At 39.3% G+C, this 16,393-nt stretch overlaps 1 protein-coding gene across 9 annotated transcripts in view; it reads left to right on the plus strand.

The window, feature by feature from the left end:
• Positions 1-1,117: 1,117 nt before the first annotated feature.
• Positions 1,118-16,393, plus strand: part of LOC149149294 (uncharacterized) — a 187,752-nt gene continuing 172,476 nt past the window's right edge. For 8 of the 9 annotated variants that reach the window (XM_089445893.1, XM_089445897.1, XM_089445894.1 and 5 more), the window contains exons 1-6: positions 13,715-14,691; positions 14,867-14,983; positions 15,075-15,140; positions 15,285-15,350; positions 15,823-15,867; positions 16,220-16,334. In XM_089445893.1, coding sequence (XP_089302019.1) covers positions 14,560-14,691; positions 14,867-14,983; positions 15,075-15,140; positions 15,285-15,350; positions 15,823-15,867; positions 16,220-16,334 — 541 coding nt within the window. In that variant the 5' untranslated portion in view covers positions 13,715-14,559. Of the gene's footprint in view, positions 1,253-13,714; positions 14,692-14,866; positions 14,984-15,074; positions 15,141-15,284; positions 15,351-15,822; positions 15,868-16,219; positions 16,335-16,393 lie in introns of those variants that run through there. The other variant, XM_089445901.1, reaches the window with a different exon arrangement.

Consider the following 16,393-nt stretch of genomic DNA (forward strand, 5'->3'; position numbering starts at 1 on the left):
AAGATGTGGTATTTTTTTATCAAGGATCTCTTTGCTAGACTCCAGATTGGCAACGCAGATTTCAAACGGAAGGCTTTGGAATCTCTGGTTCAGCTCTTCGCTGAGGATGGTAAAAATGCAGTTCTTGTGGCCGGGGAAGGCGATATTGGCTACTTGGTGCATTTGTTGGATTCGAATATAGCTGTTATTCGAGAGCTTGCGGCCATGGCTGCGTCTGTTCTTTGTTTGACCGATGGGTGCAAGCATATCCTCGTTGTGGAGGGCGCTTTAGGTCCATTGGTTCGGCTCCTGGAATCCGAGAGCTCGTTGTGTAAAGAAAAGGCTGCGGCGGCCATTGGAGGGCTGACGAGCAATGCTGAAAATGCTTGGGGAATTGCGGCTTATGGTGGGGTTTCAGTTCTGATTCATATTTGCAAATCGGGAACCCCGGCTGCACAGGCCATGGCTGCAGGGGCGCTGAGGAATGTGGCCGCTGTGGAAGAGATAGGGAAAACGATGGCGGAAGAAGGGGCGATTACTGTTCGGCTCAATCTGGTTTCTTCGGTATGCCGTCTGCGCAAGAAAATGCAACAGAGTGCCTGCGTGCAATGGCTTCCCAAGATGAGAAAATGCGTCAGTTGATTGCCAAAGAAGGCGGAATTCAAACCTTGTTACGTCTTTTAGAAGAACCCACTACGCCCAAATCGCAGGAGCTCGTCATCAGAGCGATAAATAGTCTTTCTGCTTCTGTCAGCACTGCTAAGGCCTTGGTTTCTTCTTCAGGGTTTCTGAAGCAGTTGGCTTCTATTCTGAAAAATGGGCATTCGACTGTCCAGCAACTGCAATCTTTCATTCAGCAATGATAACCAAGAAGGCATTGGGTGAAGCAGGGTGTATTCCCCCTCTGGTGAAGATGTTGGAAGCCAAGCCAAGCACATCTCAGGAGGCGGCTGCTCAGGCACTTTCTGCATTGCTCGTTGTGCAGACCAACAGGAAGGAATTCATCAAGGATGACAAGAGCGTGGCCCGTCTGGTGCAATTGCTGGATCCCAGAAACCAGACTGTGGCTAAAAAGTTCCCCCTTTCTGCATTGTTGGCTCTCTCAACCAGCAAAACCTGCAGGAAGAAGATTGCCACAGCTGGAGCATGTCAACATCTGCAAAATCTCGCAGAGATGGAGGTTGCAGGTGCCAAGAAGATTCTTCAAAGACTCGCAAGAAGCCGACTCCGCAACATCTTCAGCAGGAGATGGAGAGAATAACTGATCCAACAGGTACAGAAAACCCAACATCTACACCTAAACCACAAACCCTATTGCTGTCAATTATAAACTTTAATGCTCTCTTATTTTAATATCTGCTCTGGCTCTCCCTTCTCCTAAATCCAGTCACTCTCCTTATCACCATAATTGGTGCTAACATCATCAGCTGCCATTGCATAAGAATTTCTAGTATCCAGCATGCGGGTTTTGCTCCTTGCCCTCTACAGTTACCATGTTTTATATCTCTAAATTCTAATTATTCGACTTTTAGGCCTTGTTTCATAATCACCACTGGGTCATGAAATTACCCTAAAATCAGATGCAGAAGAGTGTTAATTACTAATTTGGTTTGTTTAGGTCCGTGCCATTTATTTCAGAAGGCAAGGATTGTCCCAGTGTTTTCGGGCTTATATAATTTATTTACTGAGAATTTGTCTTGTGATCAAGAACTCTTGATCCAGGTGCCAGCCATTCTGTTGTTTGTGCATATTCTGGTATGGGTTGACACAGTTGGGAGAGGAATGCAATCCTCTGAACTCATATCATATATATTGCCAAAATATCATACCTGATATGATTGGATGGGTAGCTAATTCAGTAGTTAACACATTTTTTCCCATTGTGATAAGCATTATGCTTCAGTGTGTTTAGTAGTTCTAGCATATCTGTGCAATCACTTCAAAGATCAAATAATCTGTACAAGGTTTTCGGACCAATTTTGTTCATAGTATCAGCTGTGGCTACAAGGGGTGTACTGTGTCTCGGATTCCTCTTTTACCGATATTGAAATAAACAATACAATGTAATAATTTAATCTGATTTGTCAAGCGCAAATGCCATGCCTGCGTTTCTTTGTATTGTTCTTGTCCATGGTTTTTGGACCAATTTTGTTCATAGTATCAGTGGTACTGGTGACTACATAAGCTTTATTGTCTCAGATGCTTCTTTACCTATACTGAAATAAACTATATAATGTATTAATTTAATCGGATTCCTCAAAGCACCAATGCAGTGACTATGCTGTTTCTTTCATGGTTCTATTTCCAAACACACAGCGAGAATAGACTCTCTATTGTTCATCATCCACCGTTTATACACATACACCAAGAATCAGGATTCACTAACAGGTTAAGGTATAAATTAAGAGTATTTTGGCATTGAATTGCATATTTATCATTAACATATTTAGACGTACATTCTGGAGTGACAGGCCGCAACAACAGCGCATTATGTTGTATTTCACTAGTTAAAAGAAATGTGGCATTTTCATCCAGTCTGTTATATCATCCAAGCTTTTTATCTTTCATTAAATTAAGGAAATTTTATATAGATCAGAAAAGACAGTCGAACATCTTTTCAGTTGAATAGAAACCTAAATAATTACATACACTGGTACGCAAATAACAAAATATGAAGAGTAGGTTTGATCCTATGTATGCAATGGCATAAATATCTATCTTTACGTATATCTATTTACACTGGAACAGCCTTTTCTCATAATCAAAGTGTTTAATAACTCTGGTTTCAAATTTACAGAATGATTTTCTGTTTTTGTTTTTATGATCAAGTTGATTTTATAATTTGCAGTTCACTACTTGGCAAATCGATTGAAGTTGGTAGACGATGTTTTTGATATTATAATTTGCAGTTCACTACTAGGCAAATCGATCGAAGTTGGTAGACGATGTTTTTGATATAGGGCAAGAGAAACACAGAGCTATAACTCTCTGCTTTTTAGGTACCTATGTTTGATTCTAGACTTGGGAAACACAGAGCACTGTCTGTTTATTAGGCAATTGTGTTTTTCATTGTCACTAGGGAAGCCTGCACTGCCTACCTACGTGTGTCAGAGAGGTTTTAGCTTTTTCGAACATAGGCTTTGTTCAGAGCATTTTTAATGTGGCATTGTTAAATCTATTTTGAGGTGTAATAACGGTATTTCACAGAGATGAGAAACTTTTTCAATTTACTCTCCAAGCCAGCGAAGCTCAGAGCTTTAATGAAAATTGATGCTTGTAATATCATCATCCACCTTCTTGTTACCTCTTTGTTACGATGTATGATGTTTCATATTGGCCTAGTGAATATAAAACGATGGTTTATTAGGAAAATACAATTCATTGAGAAGAAGGTGATTATAAATGTCAGAACCAATGTTGCACGAAGCGGGAGCGAAGCGGAAGCGTTTTTTGGAAGCGGAAGCGTCATTTTCCAAAAATCTAGGAAGCGAAGTGTCCGCGGAAGCGTCTGCTATATATATATATATTTATATTTTTTTGCATTTATACTCAAAACAAACATCCCAAATACCAAATTAATTGTAGAAGACATGAAAACATGCATATTTTTGCATAAATCAAGATAGATATGGCATCCATGATTCCATTGTAGTTACTAGTATGTACAACAATCATCTATATTCTAGCTATTACAAACATACATCAAATTTTTAAGCATATTATAAAACATAAAACATTTAAGCATATTATAAAACATAAAACATAGAGCATATTATGATTTATCTAGCAAGTGAGCAACTGTCAACATTTGTCATGTCCAAAATTCAAATAATAATGTTTACAAAATATGTCACTTGGTCACCGCCAAGCCAAAAAGGTTCAAAATTCAAATTCACAAGTCTACAAGTCTAATGAGTAATCTATGACAAAAAGTAGTAGATTGTGAATATATCTACTAATCTCTCCTCCTTCCACCACGAATAGAACGTGGTGGCGGGCCTCCACGTGGTGGCAATGAAGAAGATGGTGCCTGTGGAAGTCGTGGCACTGAAACTGATGAAGAAGAACCCCCTGCTGTTGGTGTTGAACCATGGAACCTAGGAACCAAGGGACCAGATGGGGGTGGGGGTGGTGGCATATCAACACGGTCATCATCATCCTAGAATCGCTCAAAAAACTCATGCAAAAAAAAACACTAGTTAACAAAAAAATTAAAAACATGAATTAGAGAAATGCTTTATAAGGGAAAATTGGAAAATTCATACCACAATGGACATACCTGGATAAGAGCATCCTCTAATTGCTCTAGTCGCAACACTCCATCCTCCAAATTGGTCTCCTCTGGATTCTTGTCCCAAATCAACAAGTCTTTATTAGACTTTGCATCTTCACAGTAATGGGACAACAATCGCAAGTTGTAATGAACATAAACCAAGCTCTCTGCCTGGTCTAAACTCAACCTGTTCCTTTTAACACTGTGGATGAAAGAATAAGAGCTCCAACACCTCTCTGCAGAAGAAGTGTTTACCACCTGTGATAGCACCCGCAATGCCAAACTTTGTAGAAGTGGAGTACCCCCTCCATGCATGTTCCACCACTCAAGAGCAGAAAAAGTCTCTCGATCTTTAATTGCATGCATGCTCCCAAATGGACTAGTGTTGAGCGTATAGTTGCTCACCTGTCTCCGTACCAATGCAGCGTCCTCCTCATCAGGGATTAATTTACTCAATGCAGCCATATATTTTTGGTGAACCTCTTGATCTTGGTGTGGTTTTCTCCTGCTTCCCCCCCCAGGTGCTGGTGTTGAAAGCCATGATGGATGATAGTATTTAGGTGTCAAAACATATGCTATTGCATGCAATGGAATATTTAGCATTTCCCATCGGTTTTGCACCTCTACACGAATATAATTGTACAAGGTGGTATCTCTAGGCTCAACAATGTCTTTAATCTGCCCCAACATGCTATACATTTGCTCATACACCTCCCCAATTATTGGTCGATCTGAATCTGCAAACTTGATCATGTAATAAATTGGTTTGGTGAATTGCAAAACATATTTAACCTGTGACCAAAAGTAACTGTCAAGAACAGTGTCCTTGACTGCATTAGCACCATCTGTGTCAATGTTAATTTCATCCCATGTTTCAGCACACACCAGATTAGTTAAAGCTTGTCTCACCTTCACTAGCCGCCTAAAGGTGAGGTAATAACTAGCAAATCTTGTCTTTGCAATTTTAAGCAATTGCAACTTGGAGTAAGTGTCATAGAAGTAGTTTACCCTTGTATGCCCTGTGATGAATTTAATGAGCTGCTTCCCTTTCCTGTAAACCTCAGCAATCCACCCACATTCTTTGTGTTTCACAATATCATGCATCAAAAGGTTCAATGTGTGAACCAGGCACCCAGACCAAAAGATGTGTGGATGAGTACGCTCAATAATTTTTCCTGCTGCCTTACAATTTGCTGCATTATCTGTGATCACTTGAACCACATTATTCGGACCAACATCTTTGATTGATTTCAATAGGAGATCTGCAATGTTTTGTGCAGATGCAGTGATGGAGGAGGAGTCATGACATGCAATAAATACTGCACCACTAGAAGAAACACCAAGAACATTTATCAAATGTTGGTTTCTAATATTTGTCCACCCATCTGATACAATGGATACCCCAGAATCTACCCACTCATTTGTAAAACGTGTCAAAGCTCTTTGAACCTTAGCTTTTTCTCTTTCTAATAACACTGTTCTAGCTTTCTCATAGTTGGGGGTCTTGTATCCTTTTGGGGCTTCATTGATGGCCTTTACCATTTCATGCCAATAGGGAGAGCGAAGCACATTGAATGGTACACCGCAAGCACAAAGAAAACGGACTATCTTTCCATCCACATCATCCCTCCCAGCAACATTAAGGAAATCCCCTATTGTTCTTCTACCTCCAGAGCTTGCAGAAGTACCATGAGGAGATGAGCAACTACCAAATTTAGAGGTTGCACTTGATTCAGAATGAGTTTTTTGTTTTTTGTTTTTTTGTTGTGCAACCATCTCTATTTGGATGTATTTTCTTCTTTCTTCAGTTGAAATGTTTGGGCAAATTTGTACCCCCACAGAACCCTTTTTTTCATCACTGTCCAGCACCCCACAAAGATGCCTCCTCAGACGGGTATATGAACCACAATATGGTTTTCCTCCATGACAACCATGAGGGCACACAAATTTGTAAGATCCACCACCCTTTCCCCCATCAAGTTTGATCACATAGTTCCACAAGGGTGTTGATGTAGCTTTCCCATCTTGTGTTTCAGTGTCCCCTTCCTCTCTAAACCCTTCCTCCTCATCATACATTGGGTCACTAGTACCATCACCAATGTCCTCTTCTGTTTCTTCCCTTCTATTCCTCACCCTTGCCATCATTAAAACCAAGAGTGGAATGATACATAGAAGCCAAAAGAACACCATCTTGGAATATGGATATAATAGGTGGTGGACAACGACAACCTGTAAATAAAGGAGCAAGTAGAAACAATGGGAAAGAGTAGGAGAGGGAGGAGAAAAATACAATTTTTTTTTCAAAAAAACAAGGGAGTTTGGGGTTTGAACTTACCTCTTTAGCTCTTGTAGATGAAGTCCTCCAAGCTCTTGCTCCAAGCTCCTCCTCCTTCTCCTAGCTCCTCCTTCTTCACTCCTCTCTTCTCCTCTCCTTTCCTCTCTTCTCTTCTCCTCTCCTCTCTTCTCTTCTCCAACTCTCATAAACTCAAAGTGAGAAAATGAGGAATGAATGGGGGCTTTATTCTTTTCATTCCTCACCTTAACCTCACCCTAACCCACCCCCTTAAGGTTGAGTGAACATAACTTAAATTTTTTTTTTTTTTTTTTTTTTTTTGTTTTTCTCCCTTGGGCGCGCCCCTTTCCGCCAAAGCGTACGGAAGCGTGCGTGAAGCGCACGCTTCCTGCTCCGAAGCGCCACGCTTCGGCGGCCCGAAGCGCCGTACGAAGCGCGCTTCGGAAATTCCAGGAAGCGCAAAAATTTTGCGAATCGCGCTTCCGAATTTCCGAAGCGCGCTTCGGAAGGCGCTTCGTACGACGCTTCCGTACGGGGCGCGCTTCGGAGCTTCGGAGCGGGGGGGGGGGGGGCGCTTCGTGCAACACTGGTCAGAACAAAATCTCAACATAGAAATATTCCAAGATTATTTATAACATCAAATATATGAATAATAATAAGAATAATAAGAAAAAGATGATGTTTTTTGTTTTTATTGAGAAGAATCTGTTGGTCTCTTACTTCTTACTTTTTGGTGACATGGAGTTAATTTCAACTACTACCACTATAACCTCAACAACTACTATTATTATGACTTTTAAATCCTACTTGCAAGCACAGATGAAAACTTCTTACATCACATAAATATCAATTACAATATGATTTGAACAGAGATTACACTGTAAGGTTTACATAGCAATACACCAAAACAGTGAAAAACAACATTAATGTGAAAAAATTGATTAATGCTAATAGACAATTTTTCTCCTTTTTCCATCCATGTTGATGTTTGTACCCAATTGAAAAAGAGAAATATTTGTTATTTTTCTCATATTTGTTATCCTGTGGGCAGAGAGTGGGTCTTTTCTTAAAAAACAAACTCCCAAATTAACTAAAATGTATATGTGGGATTCTGAAGTAGGAAAGGAGATGGGCCAGGATGGATATTGACAAAATATTTGTGAACTGGACAAAGGATGAGACAAAAACTTTAATCATAGATGGCACATGCATTTGTTTCTGGTTGGATAGGGGACAGCCTTACCTTTCAGCATCTCAAATGTATAAAGTCGTGCTTTTTTCAAAAGCCATAGACGCCGCATATAACGCTACTACTACGCAGCACCCACCACAATACCTGGGTGGTGCGTTCGCTTTATCCACGAAAATGACCGACTACTAACTAAAGACGGCACTACACAGAAGATTCCACTGGCCTGTGTTCGAAACGCCGAAAACCCCATTTTAAGAGTATTGTCGTTGTCGCTTGGCTTTCCAGGTGGCATGGGTCTGCAAAGGCAGAAAAGGGAGAGTAGATATATGCACTAAATGCGGATAAAGATGAAATGAATTGGCAGTTAGAAATAAGGTGAAGACAGGCACATGCCACCAAATTATGTTTAGTCAACCGCTTTGTCAACACCCGCCTTTTTGCACATGGCTTCCTGCAACTTTTGCTCTCCTCCATTCTTAATTTCCTTTCTGTTTTAAATATGGTGGGGGAGCTTTGGCTAAACTCTGCATCCCTGTTTCACGATAAAGTTGACTAAAACGTGGGCCACAGCCAATTTATCTATTCATCGGAGTTCTATTTGATACGGTCATTAACAATGTTTTGGATTGTGGTATTAAGGGTTAGTTTAATTTGGGTGGGAATATGTCCGTCTCCTAGCCCCTTGGGCAAAGCTACCACATGCTCATAATCGGGATTACAAATTTTTAAGTGGAAACCATAGTACATTTCTAAACTTTGGCTCATTTCCAGAGTCCTGTGACCGCACCAGTCCATGGTTGGCTCCTTGTGTTCAGTTAATTCTGTGTATCTGTCAATTTAACTGCACTAGTGCTGCCATGGTATGGAATACCAAGCTATTATGTTCCATGCATTAATTTAGCATTTAATCACACATTAAGTTAACAGTTATATCCACATTAAGTTAACAGTTATATCCATCGAATAAATCATGTAAGGCTGATTAAATTTACATATTTGCCGTTATTTAATTGGGTGGAATGATTGTTATTTTTCCATGTGGATTTAAATCTTTACCAAAGACATGTTGAGCTTTGAAGCATCTTTGTTTTATTATAAAGTTGACTTAAATGTGGGCCAGAGCCAATTTATCTATTCATCAGAGTTTTATTTGATACTGTGATTAACAATAGTTTGGATTTTCTTGATTGTGCTTATTTAATTCGGTGGAATGATTGTTATCATTGTTATCTTTTCCATCTAGGTTTAAGTCTCCACCAATGACAGGTTGAGTTTTGATATTTTGATGATTTTTGTTATAATGCGTTCGAGTATAATTGTAGGCTGACCGGTGGTTGGGTGAAATGATTGTTATCTTTCTCATCCAGGTTCAAATCTTCAGCTTTGATATCTTGATGAATATTATTGTAATGGCTTACAGCCCCAGAGAAACACTCGAGTATAACTATGGGCTGGCTGGTGGTTCAGATCTATGTAAATACCATGTTGAGCTTTGATATATTAATAAATATTGTTATAATAACTGAAGATGTAAGAAAAACACTCTGAACTACTTAATATCAGCAATCTCACTCTTTCCTTCAACTATAAAAGAGGTTCATTTTTTTTGAAGAGGTTAATATCAACAATCTCACTCTTTCCTTCGACTATAAAAGAGGTTCAATTTGTTTCAACAGGTTCATTGCTCTTTTGTTTGATAAAAAAGAAATGTTTCACAGTGTTGTCATAACAATGTTTCAATGCCCTAACACTGTTTCTGCTTGTCTAAGGCCCAAGACCCAGAGACATCTAGCAGGTGTGAAAGTCTGCCCCCTTACGGACCACTAGCAGGTTATTCCAGTTGGGGCGTGGTTTTCCTTGAATAAGAGCGATGCATTAACTGTTAACAGCCAAAGATAATTGTCCTCACTGCTGGTTTGACAACTGAATTATGATAGGTTTTTCCACCTTGTTAAAAGAAAACACAATATTTCATAATTTTATTCGATGAAAGTTGATCGTAAATCATGAGCAAAGTAATGAAGTTCCAAGGTTGGTCGTAAATCATGAGCAAAGTAATGAAGTTCCAGGGGATTCGAAGATCGTTTACTGCATTAAAATGCGAGAGTTACATGGTCCAGCTAGCCAGCCAGCGTTACCAAAGTATAATGGAATATTTCATCAAATTGATCAAGAAAAAGCATGGAAAGGATATCAGTAAGGATAGCAGAAATGAAATAAGACATTCAATGTGTTTCTTGTAATATAGATATAAACAAAACATCTAAAGAAAAGTAATCGCATAATGATCCAGTCCAAGAAAACAAGGTTTTCCACAAACCAATTAACTCTTCTAGAAAAATTCAACAATTCCAATTTAATAATCCTATCGGCCTCTCTTTGTACCTTTTGGGACAATTGCTAGTATATCCTTGCGGCATGTTAACTACAATATTTAGGCCGATAGGCCTTCCTATGAATGAACCCCTTCGTCTACACTTTCATTCTCGGACTGACATCTGGCATGGTTTCCTACTCGACATCTGGTCGATCGTCAACCTTTTCAGTTTGAACGTGACATTTGTAAACCATATGAACCTGACATCTGTCCAATTCAGTTCTGACATTTCGCTCTTCCTGTTACGCTTGCCAGGGTCGATCCCTGCGCCTTTCATGCAAATCCCTGCACCTCTCCCCAATTCCGAAACATGCTTCTCATTTCTCCCTTGGCCGTTGGCGCTCTGCAACCTCGCTCTTCTGGTGCTCGAGGTGAAACCTACACTAGCACACCACAAGTATCTTTTTCCTCCTCGGACTTAGAAGCCGTTGCAAACCCTCCTTCAGTGTTACAAATCCTCTCTCTGAGGTTTTCACCAGGAATTTAGCACACCACAAGTATCTTTTTCCTCCTCGGACTTGGAAGCCGTTGCAAACCCTCTTTCAGTGTTACAAATCCTCTCTCTGAGGTTTTCACTAGGAATTTTGTTTATCTGTCTTGGATAAATTTTTCCCAATTTCACTTGGATCTTAGGTTCATTCAACAAAAGCGTAAAGTCTACCTGAAATTTTTTTCTTCATTATCACCCACTACACGCCAACCCTCACAAGTAAGGCTCTTGTTGAATATATGATGTGTCTGTTATCATAGGTCTTTTGTTTTGCATGCTCATCATCGTATACAACTTCCTTTTCCCCTTCTTTGCAGGGGAAAGCTACAGGTCTATACTGTCGATGGCTTCCACAGTGCAACCGTGGCGGCAACAATTTCTCCTTACCCCGGAAGTGAACCAGGTCATTCTTGTGGCTATGTTTCCTCTAAGCTTACTTATTATTAAATTATGTTATGGTTGTTTGAGAAGAGCGACTTTTCTCTGTCGACTTGAGGGTTTTTAAATTATTATGGATGTTGAGCGTTTTAGCTCTGGCCGGAACCAAACTTAGTTGTTTTGTTTTACATTTCGCTCTTCCTGTTACGGTTGTGTTACGCTTGCCAGGGTTGATCCCAACACCTTTCAAGCAGATCCCTGCACCTCTCCCCAACTCCGAAACACGCCTCTCATTTCTCCCTTGGCCGTTGGCCCTCTGCAACCTCGCTTTTCTGGTGCTCGAGGTGAAACCTACACTAGCACACCACAGGTATCTTTTTCCTCCTTGGACTTAGAAGTCGTTGCAAACCCTCCTTCAGTGTTACAAATCCTCTCTCTGAGGTTTTCAGCAGGAATTTTGTTTATCTGTCTTGGATAAATCTTTCCCAATTTCACTTGGATCTTAGGTTCATTCAACAAACTTGGATCTTAGGTTCATTCAACAAAAGCGTAAGGTCTTCCTGGAATTTTTTTCAACATTATCACCTCCTACACGCCAACCTTCGCAGGTAAGGCTCTTGTTGAATATATGATGTTTCTGTTATCATAGGTCTTTTGTTTTGCATGCTCATCATCGTATACAACTTCCTTTTCCCCTTCTTTGCAGGGGAAAGCTACAGGTCTATACTGTCAATGGCTTCCACAGTGCAACCGTGGCGGCAACAATTTCTCCTTACCCCGGAAGTGAACCAGGTCATTCTTGTGGCTATGTTTCCTCTAAGCTTACTTAATATTAAATTATGTTATGGTTGTTCGAGAAGAGCGACTTTTCTCTGTCGACTTGAGGGTTTTTAAATTATTATGGATGTTGAGCATTTTAGCTCTGGCCGGAACCAAACTCAGTTGTTTTGTTTTCGTTTTTGTTAAGATCCATTTATGTAATTCATGGAATTACAGTGTTTAAATTTCTCTTCATAATTTACAGTGGTTATATTCTCCACTGAGTTTTGTATTGCCGAGAATGTAATTAGTAAATAGGTTGGGCGTTATCCTTTTCCTGTACTGTTGGTTTAACAGGTTACTTGTAGTATACATATATGCATTTTGGTATTTTATGGCTAAACACTTGGTTTGAAACAGTTCTGCAATTAAATCTTGCATGTTGGGCATGCCATTCCTCTTGTTTATATGGTAGTAAGTTCACTGTTTATTGTAGTTCCGACTCAAGGCGAAAACTATATTGCTTATATTCTGTTTATCTTAAGATAGATAATTGTTATTTAATATTTCCAGTATAGTGATTACAGTACAATATGTGTGCCTCTTTGTAAAACCCCTCCTAATTTCCTGTATATACTCCGAAGTTTCTTTTTTGAATAAGTTTGAGGTCAATGGACAGTATCCACTCTGTTCAATTTGTCAACGAACTTGCTCTCATTTACTGTCTAAGTCAAGTATTTGCAGCTGTGTTGATTTCTATTTGACACTCTGTATTGCCTTCACCGTTACTTTTTGAAACCTTAATAGTGCGGTTTGCTTTATTTATATAAACAAGTCCTGTACAGGGTCATTACAGGTATTCCTTCCATTTCTTTAGAGAATAAACATTTCTACGTATATGGCCTATACAATTTCTTCCACTCCTCCTCCCCATTCTCCAAACAAAATGCCGTCTTTCTCTAGTGATTAAATGTTTTTTTACAAAGTGATAGGGGCTGACATACATCCTTTGATGTATTCTGAAGAATGGAATGCATCCCCACCTTGTACACTTGATTTGAGTTCCCATTACCCCATCTCCCAGTAGACTGTCTGATAAATCTAGCCATTCTTCTCCTGCACTAAATTTGTAGCTTTTCCCCATAAGTTTTCATGGCCCCCATCCCATAATATGCAATCTCACAGGCTAGCTATTCATGCTATCTTGGAAAAACATCTCTATCTTTCTCGCAACCCTTGATACAAATCCAAGTCAAGAATACCTGGAATTGGAGATTACAGGCCTCAGTCACTTTGGAACAGGATTTTCAGTGGTTTGACTTGCATTTGTAGTTATTTATTTTCTACAGATTTGCATGTCAAAGTCTAGATTCAACTGAAGTAATTCTAGGAATCTGTTTTCTTAGAAGAAACATCTTCAATGAAGCTTTGTAATAGTTCAAATACTCCTCTGTGAGGAAGAACTGTGAATAAGGTTTCTGTAATATCTTGAATTCTGTGAGACTCTGTTTTATGTTGAACTCTCTGGGACTCTGTTTTTGGTTGTTTGACTTACAGTTGTATCTATTTATTTTCTATAAATTTTCTTGTCAAAATCTTGATTCAACTGAAGTAATTCTAGCTTCTTTCTTCCCGGGAGAAACATCTTCATTGAAGCTTTGGAACAGTTCAGAATTCCTGTGAGCAAGAACTCCATAAGATTCCTGTAATAGGTGGACTGAACTGTTTGTTCTTATTGCAGTTTCCTGTGGGACAGATCCACCGTCTGTTAAAGTCTCGAGTATCTGCAAATGGAAGGGTGGGAGCAACTGCAGCTGTTTATTCTGCAGCCATTCTGGAGTATCTCACTGCAGAGGTTTTAGAACTTGCAGGAAATGCCAGTAAAGATCTCAAGGTTAAACGTATCACCCCAAGGCATTTGCAGCTCGCTATTAGAGGAGACGAAGAACTTGATACTTTGATCAAAGGTACCATAGTAGGTGGAGGTGTCATCCCTCACATCCACAAGTCACTTATTAACAAATCCACAAAAAAAGATTAGTTCTTTGTGTGGGGATTGTGTCAAGCGTTTTATTTATTGTAGGATGTGGGCTGAAATGTTTAGCTCAACGGAGTGCTGGGATCAGTACATGTGGATTTAGGAGTGCACTATATTCTTCCCCTGTTGTTTTGGTATATATGTTTGTTTTGAACCTACTGTAACTAGTGTGATATGAATAGCCATTTGATCTGCAGAAATTGACTTGATATTAATAGCCAATTGATCTGCAGAAATTGACGTGATATTAATAGCCAATTGATCTGCAGAAATTGACTTGATTAAAGTGCCAAACTTCAAAAACAGTCTGATGCCCACATGCAGTTAATACAGAATGTATTTTGAAAACTAGGATTTAACTTTGTAGTGCTTGAATCATCATTTCATGTTGGTTTTCATCTGTTAGTAGCCAGATACGTTTCTCTTACAATTAGATTGTTCTAAGTTATACCTAAATTTCTTTATGGGGTACATACTTTCCCCCAAAAGTTCACAATTTATTGGAAACCAAAATTATAGAACTTTTTTTCTCATGTTTTGCATTGGCATTTCCAGATATGTTACACTTTTTGGATTTTGCCTTCAAAGACATGTTCTCAGTACTCTATGAAAGGTTTTATATGGTATTGGTACCCCTCTGCTTATTGTCATGCTTTCCTGTAAAATGTCTTCTTGTTCTTTTCTATGTCACGTATCTGCACGGAATGAGGTCCAGGTTCATTGCATCTCTGGTCGTCCCTCCCATTTCATGTATATCCTCAATGTCTCTTCCACAGTAATATGAACAAACTGGACATGCCTTATACTAGCCCAAGCCCTAAACCTGTTCTCGTCCAACAACAGAAGTCCGGAGGCAGCCCCTCCAGTTCTCCTTCCACATCTTCGAGCAATAATAATTTGCAAAATAATGCTGTAAGTCATCACCGTATTATCTGCTTTTTTCCTATTTTCTTGTCTTTATTTAATATCATCTTCGAACAATAATAATTTGCAGAAGAATGTTGTAAGTCATCACCGTATTATCTTCTTTCTTACTATTTTCTTGCATTTTTCGTGTCTTTATTTATATCTGTTGATGCTTCTGCAGGTTGATGAAGGTGGAGAGTGCACTACTGAACAGAAGAGAAGCAGCGATCAAGCCGGGCTTTCCAATGCGGCTTTCAAGAAACCTAGAACAGAAGCTTCTGCGGGCCCTCCGATGAAGGTCACAAGCTCGATTCCCACCCGGTGTAGTAATAACTTTAAATTTTACTAATTAAAGAGGCTTCTGCTCAAGGTTTTCTTTAAAGGTGCAGGTGCGCAAAGAGAAGCTAGGCGAACGCATTACGGCGTTGCAGCAGCTCGTCTCGCCATTTGGAAAGGTAAAATCTTGAATTTTCAGCATTTCAATCTTCAGTTTTCAATATCTAATTTCAGGGAAAAAACAGAAACCTAGCCGGTAGACATGTATGAACCTATTTGTCTCACGAAAGGTTATGTTTTATGTCCTAATCTTGATTTTGCAGACCGATACGGCATCCGTTCTTTTTGAAGCCATGGGATACATTAAATTCCTGCAAGATCAGGTTCAGGTACGAAGTCTGCATTTTTTACAAGTTTTATGGAAAATTTTCTGACTCTTTGTAATTTCTATAAGATTGTCACATGAAAATAGAGTTACTACGGAGCGTGATACAGACAGCTTAAATGCTTCGGAATACATCAAATATTTTTCGGTTTCAATATTAAACAAGCTTCGGAATTTGTTTCCCACCAAGCATGGATTATCATAAAATATAATGTTTAGAGAAATTATTTGTGACAAAAATGATCATTTTTTTTAACTTATGCAACAGAGGCGGTCTTAGTCGCCAGGCTTCTCCATCGCTTACCTCGCATTTTCTCGTTCCTTTACACAGGACAATTAAAACAAAAAATAGATTCTTTGGTTCAAATTTCTTTGGAGATTTGATCAGTTAGGGTTTCTTCTTCTGTAGCGATAAAATTTACAAAGCTTTGCTATAATCCTTTATAATCCTTTTGAACCTGTGCCGTGTTTTGCAGGTATTGAGCTCACCTTATCTCAAAGGCATTCCCTCCAGCCAGAAGGTAATTCAAATCTTTTTCCCGTCTTACTGAGGTCACAACGTTTTTCATGTTTAATAAATTCCGCTAATCAACAATGAAATGCTCTCTGCAAATTTTGAGAAAATGAACCTCTCGATATACTGAAAAATAACACATACGAGAGGTTGAATTTTATTTCAGTATGCATCCCCTGTTAAGTAGGTGTCTGTAATCGCTGTAGTGTTTTTGGCTCTTCTGTAACAAAATTTGAAGGGGACTTACAATCTTCTGTTGGAATCATTTTAAAAAGGAGTCTGAAGAACAGAATTTTAAAGTCATTTTCTCCATGAAATTTTCCATTTACTTCACTTAAAGGATGTTATAATTTGTCCAGGACGGGCGAGGAGATCAGGCGAAATACGACCTTAGGAGCAGAGGATTATGCCTAGTTCCTGTGTCGTGTACTCTCCATGTAGCCAACAACAATGGGGCAGATTTCTGGACATCTGGTATCGGAAGCGGTTCCAAGTTTTGAACATCTTGCAGGCCCCCTTTTTTGTTGTTTTTC

The sequence above is a fragment of the Pinus tabuliformis genome, chromosome 9, assembly GCF_031772625.1.
Source record: "Pinus tabuliformis cultivar Carrire ecotype Pingquan chromosome 9, CPIR1, whole genome shotgun sequence".
Lineage (NCBI taxonomy): Eukaryota > Viridiplantae > Streptophyta > Pinopsida > Pinales > Pinaceae > Pinus > Pinus tabuliformis.